We start from the raw sequence: 19,502 nt of genomic DNA on the forward strand, positions 1-19,502 counted from the left end.
AGATGAATAGTAGAGATTTTCCTGGGTGGAGGCAGACTGTCACTGTGGCTGACTCTCCTGTTTTAATTCTTAGCCTGCCTATACTTCCTTACTTTAAAAAGTTTTCCAAGAACATTACTCAGAAGAAGGAATTTTTGCAAATCCAGATACCCGTCAGAATCTTATTACACAACTTTCCTCATTCTGAATTTCCATTCAAGTCTTGTATCTAAATTCCGGTTGTATCTTTCATGTTACTCCTTAAAGCCAAGTGACTAATTGGAGTCTCTGAGGATTGTTGTTTCTTTCTTTATAGGTGTCTTAACCATATTTGATGGCCTAGTACAGATATCTTATCGCTTGCTGCCATAGGTGGCTGAAGCATGTTTTGCCTTAGACATACTGTAAAGAAACAACTGAAATTGGCATGTTTGGCAACCAGGTTCAAGCAGCCCTTGATTTTAGTCTCAGAGTTGACCTCTCTGTTTATACCTACTCTTGGGTGGATATTGTGTACCTTCCTGGAAGGACTAAGCATTGGTGCCTGCTTTGGTTCAATTTTTAGAAATTGCCCAAGAAGAGAAAAGAAAGCTTTATTATGTTGTTACTGTTGCTTATGCAAGGAATTTTGCAGAAGTTATGCAGGCAATCTTCTTATTTAAAAAAAGAAAAACTTAAAAATCAGAAACTTCTCAGATTGAATGAAGAGCATCTGTGCTTTAATGAGGAGAGTATATTGTGCAGGTTAGTTCTGTATGGCAGAAGAAGTGAGACTGGACATGAAGACGATCTGTGGTCTGGGAGTACCTCAAAATAAATGCATTATCCACTATCATAACTTCCCTGTAAATCCTTACTGTTGTTGAGGATCTGTTTTTAGCCCTAGCTCTATTTGAGGATCTTTTGTTCTTTGATATTTTACGAATTCCATACTTTACTGTTGAGAAGTTCCTGTTGAATCATACAGGTTATCAGAATATGGCACTTATGAGACAAACTTCCCACTTATTCATGTTTTTAAAATGTCATGTATTAATTATGGGAAATTTGGAAAATAGATATTTAAAGAAAGAAGTATCTCACCTACTCAGGATGACCATTTTAGACACCTGGGACATATTTTATTTACACTTTTTTGTATTTAAATGTACATATTTTAAAAATAAAATTGGAATTAGGCCATCTCTGCTGTTTTATGTTTTTTTTCTTAATATTGACATTTTTTTTCATATGTCATTGAGTATTTTCAAAAGCAGAGTTTCTCAACCTCAGCACTATTGATGTTTTGGGCCGAATAGTTCTTTGTTATAGGCGGCTGTCCTGGGCATCGTAGGACATTTTGCAGCATCCCTGGCCTAAGACTATATGTGTATGCCAGTGGCAGCTCCCCAGTTGTGACAACCAAAAATGTCTCCAGGTATTGCTGAATGCTCTGTGGAGGGGGCAATATCACCTGGTTGAGAACCACAATTCTAAAGCAAAAATTCTCAAACTCTTTGGCTTCAGTGAAAAAGACAAATAACATTTTAGTGTTATTGTGAAAGTAGTTTTGACTTAGCAGGCCTCCTGGGGTTTGTGGAACATACTTTGAGAACTGTTCTAATATATGATATATTATGGCAGCACTGTATCCTGTCAAGGGCCTACATCAGAATTTAACCAGTTCCCTCTTATTCTATTTATGTTTTGCTTTTATCACAATTCTTATAACTAAACCTTTGCAAAAAGTTTTTTTTTCCTGAGAATAAAATCTTAGAAATGGGATTCTGGATCAAAGTTTTTTTATAATTTATAAAATACATTTGATATATATTTGTCCTCTGAGATGGTTGAATTAATTTATTTATACTTGTACCACTGTATTATTAGACTGCATCATGGCTGTTGTTGGGCATCATTTAATCTTTGCAATTCAGTCAATATGTGAAGATGGTATTACTTAAAAATTTTTATTATTACTGAAGTTCTCATATAACTGGACTTGATTATTAGTGAGGCTGAATATTTTTGTCTTAAGTTTTGGCTATTTTGTAGTCTTCCTTTAGGCTGATTACAGTGTAACTGATAAGATTGCAGCTTTCTTTGTTAAAATGGTCACATTCTCCTAATGCCTTTAGAGATTAATCCCTAGTTACTCTGTTTGTGTTTGAGTGTGTGTCAAATCACAACCTCAGGTTTAGAGTCCCCCTCTTAAGGAGGTAGGTAGTAGAGGTGCCTGGTAGACTATTCTCTAAATTTCAGAAGTTTGAGCCCCACCCTTTTGACTTTTGTCACATTTAAGGGGTATCATCTGTGCTATTTAACATTTTTTTCTAAATTGACTTCTTAAAACAATATTTGAAAGGAAACTTTATCTTATTATAATGTCTATGAAATGATGGGTTTAATGGTCTAGGTTTCTTTTTCCTAATACACATTAAAATACATAATTGTTAAAATCATTTCTCTACTTTCTGAAATCATCCAGTGGCCTCTGCTTACTACACTTTAGGAAGAACAGGTGCTTTGGAATCAGACATCTTGGATTTGAATCTCACTTTGCCTCTAACTGATGGTGTGCTCTTGGATATGCGAGTTTACCTCTTTGTGCCTTAGTTTCTTCATTGGCAGAAAGGGGATGTTGGAGAAGATGATCTGTTAGGTGTCTTCCAACTCTACTCTGTGATTCTGATGTGTATTCCTTTCTCTATTTCTGCTTAGGAATTTGAGACATTGTCTAGGGATTGGTGTGCTGGCTTAGGATTTAAAAACCCTAGTTCTGTTAAACTGCTACTAATCATTTAATTTTAGAGAAACTATTTTATTTCCTAGGGTTCTAGCTCTCTCTTTAGGGTGTTGCTGCTACTTTAATTTCTGCTTCTCATTTAATGTCAGGTGATTCAAGCAAGGAGTCAAGGCTTCCATCGTTGAGGCCCACCAGTGCCTCACCCTTCACATCCTTAAAATGGGGATAATGTTTCTGCCTTACTTGCCTAATTGGACATGTGGAAAAATGAAATAATAGGTAGATGAGTAGAATCAGTTTTCAGGAAAAAGGTACTAGGTAAGAGCAGCTTATTAGCGGAAGTGTCACTCCTATGGCTGCTTCTGTAGTGAAGAGCAAACTTGTGTGACACCACCTCTCCTTATCTCTCCATACCTGCCTGCACTTGCCATTTGATTTTTTTTTTTCTTCCTGATTTAGGAGATACCATTGGACCCCAGTTTTGTGACCTTGGGCAAATCACCCCGTTTTAACTTATCCATGGGCTAATTACAGCCTGCACTGAGGCCTGCATTCAGCCTGCAAAAATCAGGTTGCTATATTCTCTGAAAAAATTGGAAGATCTGGCTGACTTAAGCCTGCACTCTGCTGTGGCAGTAACTGGCTGGAGCTGAGTAGTGGCTTTCCTTTAAAAAGGGTTGTGTAATCTCTAGTCTGCTATTTAATCTGGCAGGTTTCATTCATTTGCTTTGCTACCTGGCCCCTGTTGTACTTGAGAGGCTGGATTGTATTGTGGTAAGGAGCACCATCTCTGGAGACAGATTACCTGGATTCAGATCCCAACTTCCATTCTTGGTAGCTGTGCACCTTCAGGTTATTTAGTTTTTCTGTAGTTTCATCTGTATAATAAGGATAACACTACCTGCTTCATAGGGCTGTTAAGAGGATTTGAAGAGCCACTACATGTAAAACCCTTAGGATAGTCCCTGACCCAGAGTAAATTTAGCTGATGTTAGCTATTGTTGGAGTTCAAATAGCATAATAATTAGCTGACATTTATCTAGCTTGTATTGTGTATCAGGCAGTGGGCCAAGCCCTTCACACAGATCTATTATTAATCCTAACATAACACTATAGAATAGAGAGTTATTTTTTCAGTTTTGCAGATGAGAGGGTACAATTTAGAGTGTTTAAGTAACCTGTCTAAAGGTACATAGCTAGTAAGTGGGTAGCAACACTGACAGTTGAACCTATGTTTTTTTAAATTAATTTATTTTAAATTAATTTTTATTGGAGTATACTTGCTTTACAATGTTGTGTTAGTTTCTACTGTAGAGCAAAGCTAAGCCTGTGGTTTTGAATGCTATGCTGTGCTGCCTCACACTACATCCATCTCTAAAGTAGGTTTAATTGCAGAATTGGCATGCTTGGGTAAACAGAGATTAGTGCTCTTAATGTTTTTGTAAGTGAATTGAGGAGAGAATTCATATAAATAGCCCCAGTTTATATATGACATTAGTTCCTTCAAGTAGTGGAATGCCAAACCAATGGAAGTAAACTGCAGGCAACTCTTTGGGTGGAATGAGTGAGCAGAAGAGTAGTAACTGAATTTCAGGGTAGGTAAGTATAAAACAATACATAAAGAAAAATAACAGACTGTTTGTAGAATGTTGTGCTCCAAGATATTCAGTAAGAGAATCATTTTAGTCTATTATTTGAAGGTAGAAATGGCCAACAAATATTTCATACCCATTAGGATAGCTATTATCAAAAAACCAAAAAATCAAAAACAGAAAATAACAAGTGTTGATGAGACGTGGAAAATTGGAACCCTGTGCATTGCTGGTGGGAATGTAAAATGATACAGCTGCTGTGGAAAACAGTATGGCAGTTCTTCAGAAAATTAAACATAGAATATTACCATATGATCCAGGAATTTCATTTTTGGGTATATACCCAAAAGAATTGAAAGCAGGAACTTGAACAGGTATCTGTACAGCCACGTTCATAATAGCATTACTCACAATTGCCAAAAAAGTGGGAGCAATCTAAATGTCTGTCAACAGATTAATTGATAAAATGTGGAGTATACATCCAAGAGAATATTATTCAGCCTTAAAAAGGAATGAAATTCGGGACTTCCCTGGTGGTCCAATGGTTAAGAATCTGCCTTCCAATACAGGGGACGTGGGTTTGATCCCTGGTCAAGGAACTAAGATCCGACATGCTGCGGGGCAGCTAAGCAGCGTGCTCTAGAGCCCACGCACCACAACTAGAGAGAAGCCCACACACCACAACAAAGATCCCGCGTGCTGCAACTAAGACCCTATGCAGCCAAACAAATTAATTTTTTTAAAAAAATCCAGTCTTTTTTTTTAAAAAGGAATGAAATTCTGGTACATGCAGCAACATGGATAGACCTTGAAGACATTATGCTAAATGAAATAAGCTAGTCATAAAAGAACAAATATTGTATGAGTCCATTCATATGAGGTACCTAGAGTAGTCAAATTCATAGAGACAGAAATGGTGTCTCTAGAGGTTGAATGGTGGTTGCCAGGGGACGGGGGAGGCAGGAATGAACAGCTGATATTTTAATGGATATGGAATTTCAGTTTGGGAAGATGAAAAGTTCTGGATGGATGGTGCTTTTCTTCCCTGCGTAAAGCTGTGAAACATCCTCACTTGGAATTGTAAGTAGTGTTCTGGCCTCTTGCACTTTGGTAGAAAGGATACACCTTTGTTTTAGGCTCCAGGCCTAGCTTCTTAGATTGTTAGCAAGTCATTTTGTCTCTCTGATCCTCATCTGGAAAAAGGGTTATATAATCCTTACCTCGCAAGTGAAGATATATGTGAATAAACTTTTATACAAAAGTTAATTATTTTCAACTTTGGGGAAATAACAAAACAGACTTATTTCTCATACACTGATGTAGCTGGGCTGTATGGCACATAGGCTGCACCTCTGTATCTCCATGCTTCTTCTTAGAGCTCAAGGAGAGGTATGGTTGTCACAAAAAGAGGTTTGGCTCCGCAGAGTGGCGATTACACACGTGGAAAAGAAGGAATAAATAGGCTGAGAAGAAAGCCAGGCTGCTTGAATTCCTTTAAATCTTTGCAGGTTAAAAAAATAAAACTGCAGCAGTATAAAAGGGCATTAAGTAAAATTCCTATCCCCAAGAGTAACTTCTGTTAACCATTTTACATTTGCCCTTCCATGTACAAATTTGTGTATTCTTTTGTTTTATTAAAATACATCATGCTGTTCATACTCTAATGCCACCTAAAACAAGAGTTTGGAAGATTGGGACAAATTCATGGAGGATACTTAAGAGAAACTAGGATGTTTTAAGGAGTGTATATACCTAATAAATGACACACTGGGCTAGTAAGTGCTTTTATATTTATTATCTCACCCAAACACATAACAACCCTGGGAGATAGTTGGCATTTTCTTCATTTTACAGTCATAAAATTGAAGCTAGAGTAGTAGAATAACTCACCTAGGACACATGGGTGGTGAAACCAGGATTTGAATCCAGACACTTTTATTCAAAAGCTTGCACTTCCTGTACCACCTTTGCTGCCTACAAAGATGGAACCCTAAACCCTGAATCTAATCCCACTGTGTTATTTTTTAAAAGAAAATGTTTTGAAGTTAACACAGTCACTAACACTGCATCATAGTGATTATGCCATATCAGAAGAGACAGAGCTGCCTCATGCTTTTTTTTTTGCCTGCATAATACATAGTATATATATGAACAGTAAACTTTTTGCATTTTTAAAATTGTGGTACTATATACGTAATACAAAATTTACCATTTTATTTTATTTTTTATTTTTTGGCCCTGCCATGCAGCTTGTGTGATCTCAGTTCCCCGACCAGGGATTGAACCCAGGCCACCTCAGTGATAGCCCTGAATCCTCACCACTAGGCCACCACAGAACTCCTTTTTTTTAATTTACCATTTTAACCATTTTTTCTTCTTTCTTTTTTTTTTTATCAGTACGTGGGCCTCTCACTGTTGTGACCTCTCCCGTTGCAGAGCACAGGTTCCGGACGCGTAGGCTCAGCAGCCATGGCTCACGGGCCCAGCCACTCCACGGCATGTGGGATCTTCCCGGACCGGGGCACGAACCTGTGACCCCTGCATCGGCAGGCGGACTCTCAACCACTGCACCACCAGGGAAGACCCCCAACTGTATTTTGAGGTCAGATTACCTTGATAACAAACACCTACCAATGACTAGTCCCTTCCATCAGGAAACTTGCACAAGCCTCTTAGATAGCCTCATCCACCAGAGGGCAGACAGCAGAAGCAAGAAGAACTACAATCCTCCAGCCTGTGGAGCAAAAACCACATTCACAAAAAGACAGACCAGATGAAAAGGCAGAGGGATATGTACCAGATGAAGGAACAAGATAAAACCCTAGAAGAACAACTAAATGAAGTGGAGATAGGCAACCTTCCAGAAAAAGAATTCAGAATAATAATAGTGAAGTACGAACCCGTGTCCCCCACATCAGCAGGTGGACCCCCAACCACTGCGCCACCAGGGAAGCCCTTTAAGTTTTTTTTTTTCATTTTAACCATTTTTAAGTGTACTGTTTAGTAGCATTAAGTACATTGACATTGTTGTACAACCATCACCACCATCCATCTCCAGAACTTTTTCATTTTGTAGAACGGAAACTCTGTACCCATTAAACAACGGCTCCCCATTGTTCCTCCCCCAGCCCCTGGCCCCTGCCATTTCTACTTTATATCTCTATGATTTGACTACTCTAGGTGCTTCATATAAGTGGAATCATACAGTTTTTGTCCTTTGTGTTTGGCTTATTTCACTGAACACTATTTAATGAGACTTAATTTGATGGACATGTAAATGTCTTTTGCTCTACAAACAGTGTTGTGCTGCAGGAGCATTTGATCCTGACTTTCAGAGTGCTCTCTCAGATCTGTCCTGTGCTTGGCTGACTTTGACGAAACCCAAAGCAAATTCTTTCCTTCTGTGCCTCAGCTTTTCTGGACTTTTCTTATTTTAAGAAGAATGTTAAATAATTTCTTTTGTTAACAGCACGGTGTGAGAGCTTGCAGACTTTCTGCTTATAGCTCACAAGCCACTGGAAAAGAGTAATATTTAAATATAAAGTCTTTCTGTAACTACAGAGCTGCTGCCACAATGTGATTATAGTACATTTTAGGATGAATTGGTGAGTTTGATACAGAATTAAATCAACCCAAGATCACCAGCATAAGTACCTGTATTCTCTTGGGATTCTCAGCTGGGTTGAAGCTAAGAAGTGGTTTGTGAGGAAACCAGGCTTAGAAGGCCTGGCCTCTCCTTGTCCCTTGCCTGGCACTGGCACTAAGCAGAAAGGTCTTGCCTTCCTAAGAGGTCCTAGTGCTCCCCCTGAAGTGTCTGAGAGGCTGGGGCCAACCCCACAAGCACCCAACTGCTGCCAGACTCACGGAGCTGGCTTAAAGGATCATACTCTTCACTTGGATTGTTTGCAGGTCAGACAGTCTCTCTCTGTGGGACTCTACAATATATCTTTGGTTTTTTGAACTGACCAGGTGACTCACAGAGACAGAACTGTAGAGCTTTTTTCATGTTCTAAACTGATTTATTCTTGCTTCACCAGCCCTCCCTTGCTTTATGGGGTCAGAGTTTTGGGCACAGCTGTTCTGCTCTCTCTACTGGCTTAAAAGCAGCCCAGCAATTTCAGATTATGCCTCAGTTTGCACCGTTGGTGTTTTTTGCCAACACATGGTTGAAAAGTGTCATCTTTACACAGGGCTCTTAATACCTTGCCTAAGGAAATGGGGGTGGGAGGGGCATGTGCACCGCACATCTTCTGACACTGACCTTGAGGGCAAAGCAGGGGAAGCAGGCCCTGCCATAGCGATAATTTCTGCCTCAGTGATTCCAATCTTCTTTGGACTTGGGCTGTCATCATCATTTTAGGTGCTAAGGACACATTTTATTTTATTTTATTTTGTTTTTATTATTTTTTTTTTATTATTATTATTTTTTTTTGCGGTACGCGGGCCTCCCACTGTTGTGGCCTCTCCCGTTGCGGAGCACAGGCTCCGGACGCGCAGGCTCAGCGGCCATGGCTCACGGGCCCAGCTGCTCCGCGGCATGTGGGGTCTTCCCGGACCAGGGCACGAACCCGTGTCTCCTGCATTGGCAGGCGGACTCTCAACCACTGCGCCACCAGGGAAGCCCGTTTTATTTTATTTTTAATTAATTAATTTATTCATTTATTTAATTTTTGGCTGCATTGGGTCTTCGCTGCTGCACACGGGTTTTCTTAGCTGCCGAGAGAAGGGGCTACTCTTTGTTGTGGTGCGCGGGCTTCTCATTTTGGTGGCTTCTCTTGTTGTGGAGCACGGGCTCTAGGTGCACGGGCTTCAGTAGTTGTGGCTCGTGGGCTCTAGAGCACAGGCTCAGTGGTTGTGGCGCACGGGCTTAGTTTCTCTGCAGCATGTGGGATCTTCCTGGACCAGGGCTCGAACCTGTGTCCCCTGCATTAGCAGGCGGGTTCTTAACCACTGCGCCACCAGAGAAGCCCCAGGACACATCGTTTTAAATGATCTCAAGGCACTCTACAAATAACCATTCTTTTAAAATCAGAAAGAATTTATTTGGCAAAATTAAGTCTAGAATGAGCATTAAAGATAATGCTGTCTGGATGATAGGGGAAGATCCTTTGGCTGAGAATGTTTTTTTTAAGCTGCTGCAGTTCAAGAGAGGTTGTACTGCTTGCATAGGTCTTAATGAACAAACACAGAGGTGCCCTCAGTTATATTTCTTTGCTATGGGTATCCCAGCACATCCTGGAGAGTCTTATTTTCTTTTTCTATCATGAACATTAAAAAATATATATATTTTTATTTTATGGAAATGTGCAAGCATATACAAAAATGTAGTGTACCCATCTACAACAATTATCAACATTTTATTAATCACCTATCCCCCTACTTTTTATTTTCTGGAATATTTTAAAGGAAATTACAGATTTTTGCCATTTCACCCACTTCAGAATGCACCCCTAACTGATAAGAACTTTTTTTTTTTTTTTTTTTTTTGTGGTACGCGGGCCTCTCACTGCTGTGGCCTATCCCGTTGCGGAGCACAGGCTCCGGACGCGCAGGCTCAGCAGCCACGGCTCACCGGTCCAGCCGCTCCGCGGCATGTGGAATCCTCCCGGACCAGGGCACAAACCCGTGTCCCCTGCATCGGCAGGCGGACTCTCAACCACTGCGCCACCAGGGAAGCCCTTTTTTCTTTTTTAACATGACCACAATACTGTTACTATATCTCATAGATGTAACAATGTCATGAAATATTTAAACATAAAGAAGAGAAGTATCAATCAGATTTGACAAAGTGTTGACAGTTTGTTAAATTTTCTTCCAATCTATTGTTTTTTTTTTAAAGGAAATAAAACTTTACTGGTACATTTGAAGTCCCCTTTTGTTATTTGTGTGTTTATTCATAAATAATATGGTATTGTTTTGCATATTTAAAACTATATACTTAATGTTTTCCTTTACATATTCTTCTGAAACTTGTTTTTATTACTTAATGCTAGGTTTTCAAGATGTATTCATTTCAGTACACATATCTGTAGCTCATTTTAAATGCTGTATAGCGTTCCATTGTGCTTATATTTCATTCGTGTTTGTATTCCAGTCGGTTTTATCAGTTTATATATTGATGGATATTTATGTTATCTACCTTTTCTTTTTTGCTATTATGAACGAGTCAGTGAACATTCTTTTGTACATTTCTTTGTGCCATTTTGTAAGAAGATATCTAAATTATAATTTACATTTCCCTGATTTCTACAGAGGTTGAGATCCTCTATAATCTCTGTTGGCCATTTGGTTTTCCTCTTCTGTGAGTTGTCATATTTGCCTCTTTTCCTAGTTGTTTTCAAAGTTGATTTGTAGGAATTCTTTGTATGTTCTTTATAATAAGCCATTATCAGTTTTGTGCATTGCTAGAATCTTTATAATTTCAGGAAACCCTTTCCTGGTCCCTGTCCCTGCTCCTTCCGTTTACTCCACTTAAGTTGGTTTCTGTTTTTATTCCTGTGGTCCTTTGTTTTATTCTTACCTACTCATTTTTGAGTTGTGCTACCAAGTCAGAGAATCCCTTCAGTTGTCCATCAGCTGAATTTGCTGTGTCACTTATGGTTTATTTTTCATTCTATAAGGCAAGCAATCCAGAGTAGTGGTTAAGAGAGTGGGGAGTCTTAACTGCTTGCTTTTGAATCTTGGCTCAGCCACTTTACTTACTGTTGTGACCTTGGCAGATTACTTAACTCTCTTGTACTTGACTTTATAATCTATAAAACCCATGCAAGTAGAGCTGTTATGATCCCAGTTTTGTATTTGATTAAACTCAGGCTCAGGGAGATTAGATTAGATACATGAGTAAGTTGAAGAAACATGTGGGCCTCTTTATCTTTTAATTTTTCACTTTTGATAGAGACATGGGCACAGAGAAATATTTCTCTAAATATAAGATATAAAGTAACAAAAACAGTGCCAAGTCCCTGACCTGTGGCCTCAAGTGTTGGGGAAAAACAGTAAGAGTAGAGACTATGTAGAACTAAAGTGCCCATGGCCTGTCTAAATCTAGTAATAGGGAGGAAAACCCCTTTATGCCATTTTTCATGAAAATAAAACAAAAACCCAAAACTTATTTTCATGACCTTACCTTATAAGAGACGTAGAATTTAAATAACCATCCCGCACTTCCCTGGTGGCGCAGTGGTTAAGAGTCCGCTTGCCAATGCAGGGGACATGGGTTCGGGCCCTGGTCCGGGAAGATCCCACATGCCGCGGAGCAACTAAGCTTGTGTGCCACAACTACTGAGCCTGTGCTCTAGGGCCCATGAGCCACAACTATTGAAGCCCACGTGCCACAGCTACTGAAGCCCCAGCGCCTAGAGCCCGTGCTCCGCAACAGGAGATGCCACAGCAATGAGGAGCCCGCGCACCACAGCGAAGAGTAGCCCCCGCTCGCACAAACTAGAGAGGGCCTGTGCGCAGCAACGAAGGCCCAACACAGCCAAAAATAAATAATAAATAAATTTATTTAAAAAATAATAATAATAAATAAATAACCATCCCAGACCAGAGAGCTCATAGTTGAATTAGGCAGATCATAAACACAGAATATTGTGGGCCATACTTAAGGGATCATTCCCTTAAGGGTTGACAGTGAAATACTTTGGAGGAGGACACAGAACTTGATTTTGACGGACAATGGAAGGAAGAAGGATCTCAAGAAACAAAGGAACTCAAGAAATGAAGGCAACTTCTTTCTAGGGGAGGGAGAATAAGTATGATTTGGCTACTATGTTTTCTACTGATTTTTTTTTTCTACTAAAAGAGGAAATATGTTTATGGCAAAATGTCAAGTAGTAAAGGAAGGTATAAAGTAAAAATTAAAACATAAAATTTGCCAATGGTATATACCCAAAGGAACTGAAAGTAGGGACTTGAACAGATATTTGTACATCCATATGCTCTTAGCAACGTTATTCACAATAGCCAAAAGATGGAAACAACCTAAATGTCCATAGATGGATGAATGGACTAAAAAAAATAACGGTGTGTGTGTAGTGAAATATTACTCAGCCTTACAAAGAATGAAGTTCTGATACGTGCTACAATATGGATGAACCTTGAAGACATTATGCTAAGTGAATTAGCCAGACACAAAAGGACAAATGTATGATTCCACTTATATGGGAGTACCTAGAGTAATCAAATTCATGGAGGCGGAAAGTAGAATGGTGGTTACTGAGCACTGGGGAGAGTTATTGTTTATTGGGTACAGAGTTTCAGTTTGGGATGATGTAAAAGTTCTGGAGATGGGTAATGGTGATGGTTGTACAACACTGCAAATATACTTAATGCCACTGAATTGTATGCTTATGAATGGTTAAAATGGTGCATTTTCTGCTACTTATATTTTACCACAATGTAAAGTCTCCAAACAATTCTAGCCTAGAGGTGGTGTCCACTAAAAACTTCTTTTGTAGCCATCTAGATTTGCAAATACAAGCATAGATATGCAAGCATAAGCATATTCATTCAATGTCTACTCTTTGGGACATTCATTTAGGTGCTGGGAATTCTGCAGTGAACAAAACTGACAAGGTTCCTGCTGTATTGGAGCTTTTTAAAAATTTGTTTTACACAAATGGATGTTGGTATGCATACTGTTTTACACCTCATTTTTTCCCCTAACAAAGATCTACTGATTGAGTGGTTGCATGGTATGCCCTTGTTATGGAGGTGATATAATTTGTGGCTATTATATTGAATGGAGGAGGGGAGGCAGAGATATAGAGCTTACTATGGCTTGCTGCCCATGTTTGCTTCTGTTGTAAGTTAAATTTTTATTCAGAATATAATATAGGTTTGTTGTAAAGAGTCAAGCAGGGCTTCCCCGGTGGCGCAGTGGTTGAGAATCCACCTGCCAATGCAGGGGACACGGGCTTGATCCCTGGCCCGGGAAGATCACACATGCTGCGGATCACCTAAGCTCGTGTGCCACAGCTACTGAGCCTGTGCTCTAGAGCCCGTGAGCCACAGCTACTGAGCCCGCGTGCCGCAACTGCTGAAGCCCGCGCGCCTAGAGCCCGTGCTCCACAATGAGAGAAGCCACTGCAATGAGAAGCCCGTGCACCGCAACGAAGAGTAGCCCCCGCTCATCGCAACTAGAGAAAGCCTGCGTGCAGCACCGAAGACCCAACACAGCCATAAATAAATTAAAAAAAAAAAACAAAAAACGAGTCAAGCAGTGCCAAATCTATAAAGTAAAAGTAGAAACTCTCTTAATCTGTCCTCTACCTCTCTTTTAATCCTATTCCCTGGAAGTAGTAACCACTGTTTACAGCCCATTGTTCATCCTTCCAGATGTGTATGATGCATTTGCAAATATAAAGAATATGTAGAGCATGTATCTTCTCATTCTCCAGGAGCTGGCTCATGCAATATAATATTGCTCATTCAACTCAGACTATTGAGAATTATGCAGAGGAAAGAGCTGGACTGAGCTTCATGAGAGCCAAGTTCTGTCTTAATCCTGCTACTGTGACAGGCAATTCCTCCTCAGTTGTCATTTGTCTGGTGTCCCATAGTCAGTGAGATCACATCAAGGAGAGTGCTTTGGAAACTATTATGCTATAAATACTAGTGTATTTAGAGTTCTTTGATTGCAAGCAGTAGAAACCAACTCAGGTTCTGTTAGACAAAAAAAAGGTGGGGGGACATTAGTGGAAGGATTTTAGGTAGCAAATGAAGAAATATTTAAACAACTGGGTCTCTGGAAATTCAGAAATTTCTCTGTATCTGTTCAAGATGTAATTTCTGGGGAAAAGTGAGTGGCTTAGAGGCCATGTGTCTACTGATGGTTAAGGGGGTTGAGTTCTGGGTTTATGTGTCGCATCAGAATCTCACAGAGTTGGGGAGATGCAGTTTTGGAAAGTATGGGATTCAGGCTGGCAAAACCAAATGTCAGCCTTGAAATGTCAGCTCTTTTAACTCTAGATTCTTACCTCTCAAGGAGGAGATGATCGCCGGGTTCTACTATGGCACATGGAACAAGCTATCCACTCCAGAGTTAAGCCCATACAGCTGAAAGGAGAGCATCATTCCAACATATTTTGCCTGGCTTTCAACAGTGGGAACACCAAAGTATTCTCTGGAGGTGAGAAGGAGATTTCCCCTTGGGAAATTGTGGCTGGGATTTCAGATAAAGGAGTGCTAAAATTATTCCTTAATTTTCCTTCCTTTATCTCATTGAGTTGTGGAATTACTGGTTTCCCATAGCTTGTCTTCTCTGCATTACAGCAGTTTAGACACATGTATTAGACTAATGTCTGTCTGTCCTTTCTCTCCTTTGCTCTTGTTCTTTCTCTCTTTTTTGGTAGAAAACTTTTCACATTGCAGTCTGGTACACAGAAACATGTTAGAAAGAGTACTTAACCTTAGTATGTGTGGTACACTCTGATTTTTTTTCTATTCTGTTTTGTTTTTAAAGATTTTAAAGGTTGTGACTCAAATTGGTGTTATGACCCATGGGTGGCTCCTGTTTGAAAAAACGTTGTGTTGGGGTATAATTGGAATGGCTTTTGCTCAAGCTAGCCTCTTGATGATGGCATCCATCAGTCACACTCCTTTCTGACCACTACATTTCTAGCCCTGACCTCTCTTCTGCACTGCAGGTTTCCCCACTGAATATCTACCTTTGTTTTCCAAAAGTAATTTAAATCCAGCAGATCTAAAACGAAGATTATTAGTCCTTCTCCCCTGCACAATATTTCCTCTTGTTTCCTGGTTTCCCTTTCTCGGTTATTATCACCATTCAACTAATTATGTAAGTTGTTAGGTTTAACTTTTAAGAAACTGCTGACATTGGAGCATTTTCAGCTTACAAAAATGACAGTTTCATATGGTTCAGTCTAATAGAAATCTCAAAGTCAGCTTCAGGCCTGCCTTTCTTTCATTTTCACATCTTGTATGTCACCAACTACACTGTCAGATCTGTTTTGGAAGCCTCATATCCATCCTTTAGTTTCTGCTCTCTTGCTATACCGACTGCTCTGATTCAGGTCCTCATCTTTGGCCTGGACTACTGCAGTTTCCTGCTGTGATTTCTGCTACCGGTATCTAACTCTCCTTATTCATTGCTTATACGAGTTTTCTTCAACCATGTGGACCTTTGACCCTACATGTCCATCCACAGGATAAAGCCTCAATCCAGTCTGCCTATCTGGCCTCATCTTCCTCCCCTGCATCTTGTGCTCTAATTCACTAAATCACTTGTCATCTTAAGTGCCCTGTGCCTTTTGCCCATACTGTTCCTCCATAGACCATGATTAATTGTCCAGACCCCACCAATTCCCATAAGTCTTCCATCGGTAAGAGTTTTGAGTTATTTGAGTTTCTATTCAAGTGTCTCCTTCTCCATAAAAATATTCCCCCTTTGTGCCATGTACTTTCACCCTGCTCATAAAGGACACAATTGCTCCTTTATCTGTGTCCCCATTGTAGAGCATATCGCTACAATAAGATAACCCGTCTTGTCACTATTAGTTGTTTGTGCAGGTGGACTGTGAATTCCTCAATCTTATTCATTCCTCTCGTATCCTCAGCACCTCACACTGTGCCTGTTACCTAAAAGGCATTAGTATGGGTTTGATTTACTTGGTATGAACCCACAATAGAGTTACAGTGAGGACTTTAAGATGACCTGGCCACATCTCTACTGCTTATGCTTTTAGCATAGAGTGGGAAATTTTTTTACTGTCTTCATTTTGGGATTTTTATTTTTTGGCTATATAAACCATTTGAAGGTAGGACTACACATATCATGGATGCAGTATTTTTAGATTCCTTGAGAAATGCAAGAGAAAAAAGTTGTGGATAAAAACTTTCCCATTATTTAGGATCACACTATCATTAGATTTTAATGCTATAAAAGATGATGAGGGTATGAATAGTAACAAACGTTTGTTAGGGGCTTAGTCCTACTCCAAATGCTTTTATATTCTTGTCTTCACGATAACTCTATGAAGTAGATACAATTGTTATTCCTATTTTGCTGAGACATATAAAAGTTACAGATATTTTTCCAGGTCTCACAGTTAACGAATGTTTTGTTTAAAAAAAAAAAAAAAACTAGCTTGGATGAATGGATTGATTTGCCCATGATCATTTATTCTTTTCCTGAATAGCCACAGTTTTTTGTTTTTTTAATCATCCACTGGATAATGCATTTTGGAAACTGTTGTTATATCTACATATGCTATTATGCTTTTTCAAATTCTCTATAAGAATATCCTATCCTTCTTCACTATTTTTGTAAACCTTTTTCTAATTAACACTCCTAGTTTGTAAATATTAACATTGACTTTGTTCATTTGTTTTTCCTGAAATCTTTAAAGTACTGAATTGTAATATGAACAGGATCACTTTGCAGGAATTACCAAATGTCTGCTTTTTCCCTTGCAGGAAATGATGAGCAAGTTATCCTCCATGATGTTGAAAGGTAAATAGATTGTTGGTATGTGAAGGTAATTAACTCTATCTTTCGTATGAAGAAAGGCAGGTATCTCTTTAGACCGAAATAATTCTTGTTTTTTGAAGAAAATAACATGAAATCAACTGTCCTTTGCTGAAACAGATTTACAAAATTGATATAAAATTATAGTTTTCAGGTAAAAATTTAAAGGGAGAGGTTGTAAGGGAAGGAAACATAATGTTTAACCCTCACAATAATTTTATGAGGCAATACTATTATGATCTCAATTAGGAAACTGAGGCATAGAGATATTAGGTAACTTAAAGTCAAGTGATGTTAGGATCTGAACGTAGGCATCCTGGCTTTGGAGCCATGCTTTTACTCACCATGCCAGACTGCCAGGAATTCCTCTTCTACCCCTGCTGGCATCAGGGCTGCTTTAAAGCTTTCCCTCACTTTTTGGAAATCCAGCACCACCCCCAAGACTGTACACAAGCAGATGCATTCTGTAGTAAGTGAAAACATGAAACTCATCAGTTGAGTCACTTTTTTGGGGGTGCGGATGTTAGTTCCCCAAACAGGGATTGAACCCAGGCTCCAGCAGTGAAAAGCGCTGAGTCCTAACCACTGGACCTTCAGGGAATTCCCTTGAGTCACCTTTAAATATGCTTCTTTAGTGCAAAAAACAAACTTGTCGTGAAGTCTTGTCTCTTTAGTAATACTTTTTTTTTTTAACCTGGAAGTTGAATACCTACTTTTTAGTAAATGTAATATCCTTTGGGTTTAGCTAGGTTGACTTTCTCCTGGAAATGAAAGAGAACTCCATTCTAGGAACTAGAGGGCTTTAACTCTGCACTACTTTTGTGTGTATGTGTGTGCCTGTGTGCCTCTCTCTGCTCTCTGTCTCTCAGCAGTGAGACCTTAGATGTGTTTGCTCATGAAGATGCGGTGTATGGCTTGTCAGTGAGCCCAGTGAATGACAACATTTTTGCCAGCTCCTCAGATGATGGCCGGGTTCTCATCTGGGACATCCGGGAATCTCCCCATGGAGGTAGGGTCACTGTGCAAAAGGTGGTTGGATTGTGTTGAAGAGTTTGATGTCAGGTTCATAGCAGATCCAGTCTATGACTTGAGTAGCCTGGGTAGAAGTGCTATAACGGGAGAGGAAACTCACATAGGGACATAAATGTGTCTCTGGAGGTCCCACCTTACCCCTGAGTACTCAGAAGTGAGGCATCTCTGCCAATCCTCCTCCAATCACTTGTGAATCTCCACAGACCTTTGCACCTGGAGTAAATACCACAGTATCTTGCTGTGTAGTAGCCCCAAGGAGCAGAACATGTGGTGCCTCATTTGTGGAGAGTAGCCACCAAGGGCCAGCTTTGTACATGGTGCTGATATGCACATATTCTTGGTTATTTACAGAAAATGGGGGTGTTGTGCACTTTGTTACATCCTAGATCCAGGGTTGTTATTTTGCTGAAAGAACCACAGAACCTCACCTTCACTGTGCGTAGGAACTTAAAATGATAGCAGATACCCTCTGTTTAAGGGGGATTGTCTGGGTGAGTTCCTCTTCCAAATGTGTTCTTTGGGTCTCTGAAATGTAAAATGAAGAATTTGTCTTGTTGAATTTCTCTGAAGTTCTTCAGGAAATGCATCTTTTCAGCTCATTTCCTGCAGAGAGACTTCTATCACTCAGTCTTCAAAGGCTCTTTCCTCCAGCATACCCTCAGTGCCACCCCCAGCCCCACTCTTGGTGCAGCTTTGTCATGACCATACCTGTGTACATAGAGTTACTATCGTGCCTACCTTGTCTGGCAGGCTCTGAGTCTTTTTATTCTTCTGTATTCTGAGCGTTTAACATGCTGGTCTGTGCTCATTATTGAGGTTCAGGCTATAAGAGAAGTTTGTTCTCAGAGTCAGGCAGGTTTGGTAGCCAAAAGCAGCAGCTATGTTTGAGTGAAATGGTTTGCTTGGTACGTGAACTTCTCCTTTGTCTGAACTGCCTTGTGGCTGAGATTATTGAGCACTCCCTGTGCCCAGAGGCCTGTGAAGTATCACATATGGAAATCATAGACTGAGGAGTGCTTTCTGTCTATTGCTTCTAAACAACTTCCATAGGAGTATGTCCCCCCGGCAGCCAAGTGATTCCTTCCTCACCTGGAGCCAGCTAGTATATGCAAGAGGCTGCAGGGTTTCTAGGTGAAGTTGATTAGAAACTGGCTGGATGCAAGAGAAGTTCAAGTACTAGATGAAATGAAATCTTAAAATTCTAGACTGAGGCTATTTTCTTTTCAGTTTAGGGAGCAATATTACCAGAAGGAAAAACTGCACTATTGTTTTATTTTGTCTTCATTAAATCTTTGTGTAGTTTTAAAACTTTCAATTTCTAAAGCTAGTAAATTTGGATTAAGGTATAATAATCCTACCAGTAATTGACTGTGAATTTTTTTAGCTCATGAGGAATTCAGTTTTACTTACTGTAAAACAGCTTAACTTCCCATTTACAGTGGCCATTTCTGTTTTGTTACAGGATCTGAATAGGTACTATGTTTATTTATTGGCATTATAGCTTAAAATTTGTGTATATGGGTTTAAGTTGCTGTTTGCAGACTTTCTGGTGCAGAAGGGTGTGTGCCAGGGCTTGTGGGGACCTTGTGAACAAGTGTGGCTACTGGAATGATGTCCTACACTGGATTCCAGCCCACTGGGGTGATTGTTAACGGCTGTGCTCCTCTTGCCTTCACATTCCTGC

The 19,502-nt window shown here is 39.8% G+C and overlaps 1 protein-coding gene across 2 annotated transcripts in view; it reads left to right on the plus strand.

Annotated features, from left to right (window-relative positions):
• Positions 1-19,502, plus strand: part of DCAF5 (DDB1 and CUL4 associated factor 5) — a 95,976-nt gene that overhangs the window by 10,986 nt on the left and 65,488 nt on the right. Inside the window, exons 2-4 of one of the 2 annotated variants that reach the window (XM_007454448.1) lie at positions 14,285-14,428; positions 16,735-16,771; positions 17,656-17,795. In XM_007454448.1, the coding sequence (XP_007454510.1) occupies positions 14,285-14,428; positions 16,735-16,771; positions 17,656-17,795 (321 nt within the window). The remainder of the gene's footprint in view (positions 1-14,284; positions 14,429-16,734; positions 16,772-17,655; positions 17,796-19,502) is intronic. The other variant, XM_007454447.1, reaches the window with a different exon arrangement.

Source organism: Lipotes vexillifer, unplaced genomic scaffold (genome assembly GCF_000442215.2).
Source record: "Lipotes vexillifer unplaced genomic scaffold, Lipotes_vexillifer_v1.1 scaffold197, whole genome shotgun sequence".
NCBI classification, from domain to species: domain Eukaryota; kingdom Metazoa; phylum Chordata; class Mammalia; order Artiodactyla; family Lipotidae; genus Lipotes; species Lipotes vexillifer.